Genomic DNA, 3,761 nt, shown 5'->3' with positions numbered 1-3,761 from the left:
CACGAAGTAAACTGTCGGCCACATGCCTTGAGTCAAGCAATACGCTTGGTGAGGCCTCTACGAGAGCAACGGAAACCGCGAACACGAAAGGAAGATAGAGAGTAATGGGGGAAGAAGAAGAAGAAAGAGAGACTCTAGCTACGCTTCGTGGATCGCGAGAAGAGAAAGGTGGGGCAGAGAGGAAAGAGAAACCTCACGGTCTCGATCGGAGAGTCCGTGAGGACCGACGCAACGTATAACTTCCATTCACTGTGCGCCTGTGATCCACGGATAACCTGGTACGAAAATTATTGAAACGACCTGCACGGCTTTGTACAGTCCTCTTCGAAATTATTCGTCGTCATTCATCTTCGTCATCACCTTAGATTAGATTTATAATAGGATTAAAGGAACGTATTTGACGATGTTCAACGTCGTTGTGTTCATTTTCGCTCGATTCGTTGTTTATTCGTTTTTTTGTAGCGAAACGCTAAACTTTAGCTTGTACGACTTCGGTATGACACGTACTCGACATTCTACTTTAACGAGTAAACAAATTCACATTTTCATGAACGCAACTTAAGAAATGAACATTACGTAGAGATTCGTCTCGCCCTCTAAATATTATAATAAAGAGTTTGCTTTCCGGATTTTATATATTTTTGTGTATTACATGCGCTCTGGATAGTTTTGCGCGTTTATACAGGCTGTTCCGGAAATCGTAATACGGCCGAAAAAGAGACGATTCTTTGCGTGAAGAGCGAATGGAAGATACAAGATAAAACCTCGTGTTCCACATGCACGCGTTCCATCGCATCTCACATTCTATGTCATTCTATGTATCTCACAAACCAATAATCCATTTCGATATCTAACAACCAAAAAGTTGCGTGTTAGATTCTACAGTTTGTATGTACATTTTCTATACAACTCGCATACTCCGTATCAGATATTCAACATCTGATGTGAACTTTCCTATGTAGCGTAAAAGAGTGCACAAAACATCATGGAAATATCCAGACATTGAGCATTGATATTTGGTTGCTTTTTGTGTTCAGGTAATGCGAAAAAGGATATCGACGCAGCGAATGTTTCCAGGTTGGTAAAAATCGAAATTGGAATTTCGTTTGAAAATTTTCACCGAAATCTAGACTTTCTATAGTAATGCGCGTGAATGAAAAAAGTGACGTATGCACGGAAGAAGATTCCTGTAATTTGACTCATGCTTCAGGAATTATCTCGCATTATTGAAATTGATAGTCCTTATCTTTGACGTTACTTGCGAAGGATTAAGAATAAGGAGGATCTAAATAAATACGACGCTCGTTTTCTATATTTTTATAACATTTTCGTTCATTACATAATTTTGGAATGCTACGCGTATTAATTTAACATAAGTGTTTAAATAAAGGTCTTTCTCGATTGATCGTTGACGTGGATATAGTTTCTGTAACTATATAGTTTCGTTTTGACGTTGAAACGAACCATGCGCGTAAAATGAAAAAACACAAATTAATTTTTGAAGAACAGTTTCGATACGAGTAAGCAAATCCGCTGCTGCTACGATACGACTGTTTAAAGAACCATTCTCGAAGAATTTTTTTATTTCCAGTATAATTGGATTCGAACCATCTATTTTGAGAAACAAGAGCAGCATACTTTCAACTAGATTCGAATCTAGACGCGACAGATTCGAACACGAAGATTAAATGCAACGGTTGCGTTACTTAAATAATTGAATGGACGCAACGTATGCGTCAGTAGCAGCGGATATGTTAAAGAGAATTTGGTTCGAATTATACGTATTACTCACCTTGTACATTGTACGCTGTATTTGGATCTTGATTCGGTCACGAATCGTGCGATGTTTTTATACATTTCACTCCCCCTCCGATTCATCTTCCGCTCTTATAATGCCTGTAAGAGAAATATGCGTCTGCCCCGTGTAGTATTCCAACAAAACCACTCATAATCTACGAAAGTACCAGGACGATTTCAAGAACGAACGCACAAACAGATATCGTTGTTAAGGATAGAATACGTACGTAAGCGGCTGACATTGCAGGATAAACGTCGAACCCTGGCCTTATGTAATATTCTGGAAGTAGAAATAGCTTCGTGGAAAATGCCAAATAGGAAGCCGAGCTTAAATACAGGAAGGATGCTAATGCATTGAACATCAATTCCTAGAAGAGAATAAAATGTCATTTCTGGTTATGTTAGTTGTAGACTACGGATGTTTGAACGCTTAATAGCGTTTAAGATACTGTGTATTATACGCGCGAATAAGCGCAACATATGAGGATGATTCTTTACGACCGATAAATCACGCTGTACAAGTTTAACGTACAAATATAGATGATCGAATCAGTCTGTAGGATTTTTCGGACACGATGTAGCAGGCGAGTAATACCGCTGATGTTAAGAAACAGGCGGAAGACGTAGTTAAAGACCCTTCGAAAGCTGAACCGATCGTTGTACTGTATTTTAAACCGTAATTAATTAACAAGCTTTGTATCAGTCCGCTGACGATCTGAAAAACAGATGTATCTCGTTGGTTGCTATTGTTATACCTATTAGATCGTGTAATAAGTTCATACACAAGTTTATTCACTTTCTCATTATATCATATTTTGAGGTACATTATATTCTGATGGTTCACGAATAGTTCGTCGTCTATTTGTCACTGTTCGCGAACGTATTCGTGATACATGCTCCAGCATGCAAAGTATTAGGTTGTCTTAGGAAAAGTGTCTTTCTCTTACAGACACGTCTTTTACGACGATGTACCTTTATACAGACATAATCTGCCACACATTGTGATCTTTATCTTGATAGAACAAAATGGACCATACGTAATTCGATAAAATAATGTAAAGCGAAAAATGTTGTGCATCCGTTATTTCCTTATAAAACGAAAGAAACTTTTTGAACGACCTATATATTTGTAGAGAAGCTCTACATATGAAATATTTGTATATATAAATAAAAAATCGTTTCTCGAATCATCGAACTCACCGTCTCGCCCAGTTTTAGAAGACCGGGTGGAGTTTTTAGAAATTCCACGTGTATACACGTGCAACATCTGCAGCAACAACATTCTACGCCCCCAGCAGCGTGCGTGCCCGTAGAAGACATCCGGATCACCGGACCAGTTCCGTTTCTACCCATAATATCGTCTCGTCGCCGATCTATCTACAGATTAACGCTGGTTTCACGATCCTCGTTTCCACCTGCCTGGGTCGTAGTTGTTGCAAAATGCACGTAGGAGGCTGCGATTTATAGGTTCGTTAAACCGTCTCGTGTTCACCCAGACTCTTCGTTCAATCACCCTAATTGGTTAAACGGCGATTAATTCGCATCATTACAACGAAGAGGATAAATCAACTCGATGATCCGTTACACGCTCGAAACTGAGATTGTCGTTTGATCGACAGATATACTGTGCGCGTACCTAACAGCCAACTATTGTAACAAGCCAGGAAAGAACGCGAGCCGCGTCGACGAGCTGTTTGCAACTAACTGAGGGTGTTTTCTCCGGTTGATGCAGAACGTTTTAAATGTCGTTGCACCCCCTACGTCGTATTCGACACAAGGGATACCGATGTCTATTTCTGGCACGTGCTGCGCCGAAATATGTGGCCGACCAGCTGTACCGTCGACACGGGAAACGTAAAAAAGAAACATGCGATTAGGAATGTTTTTTAAAGAGACCAGAGAAGCAAAATTTGCATTCGGTGCTGATATATACGATAAAGTGATTCGTAGAAGTCGGAAAATAA

General features: G+C 39.8%; 1 protein-coding gene across 4 annotated transcripts; it reads right to left on the bottom strand.

Annotated features, from left to right (window-relative positions):
- Window positions 1–1,302: 1,302 nt before the first annotated feature.
- sing (MARVEL domain-containing protein sing) lies at window positions 1,303–3,150 on the bottom strand. 4 transcript variants are annotated; one of them, XR_013059510.1, is made up of 5 exons: window positions 2,998–3,150; window positions 2,330–2,512; window positions 2,025–2,165; window positions 1,793–1,952; window positions 1,303–1,432 (listed from the first exon to the last, which is right to left on the bottom strand). XR_013059510.1 is itself a non-coding variant. In XM_076622676.1 (4 exons), exons 1-4 carry the CDS (start codon window positions 3,148–3,150, stop codon window positions 1,875–1,877), a joined length of 555 nt encoding a protein of 184 aa, XP_076478791.1. In that variant the 3' UTR covers window positions 1,303–1,874. The 4 variants fall into 4 exon arrangements, 2 of the variants coding, with proteins under 2 accessions (XP_076478791.1, XP_076478792.1); XR_013059511.1 differs by having other exon boundaries at window positions 1,793–1,896; XM_076622676.1 differs by having other exon boundaries at window positions 1,303–1,952.
- Between the last annotated feature and the right edge of the window lie 611 nt (window positions 3,151–3,761).

The sequence above is a fragment of the Bombus vancouverensis genome, chromosome 11, assembly GCF_051014615.1.
Source record: "Bombus vancouverensis nearcticus chromosome 11, iyBomVanc1_principal, whole genome shotgun sequence".
Taxonomy (NCBI): domain Eukaryota; kingdom Metazoa; phylum Arthropoda; class Insecta; order Hymenoptera; family Apidae; genus Bombus; species Bombus vancouverensis.
The sequence above is the reverse complement of the archived record's forward strand: the minus strand, read 5'-3'. Positions and strand labels throughout refer to the sequence as shown.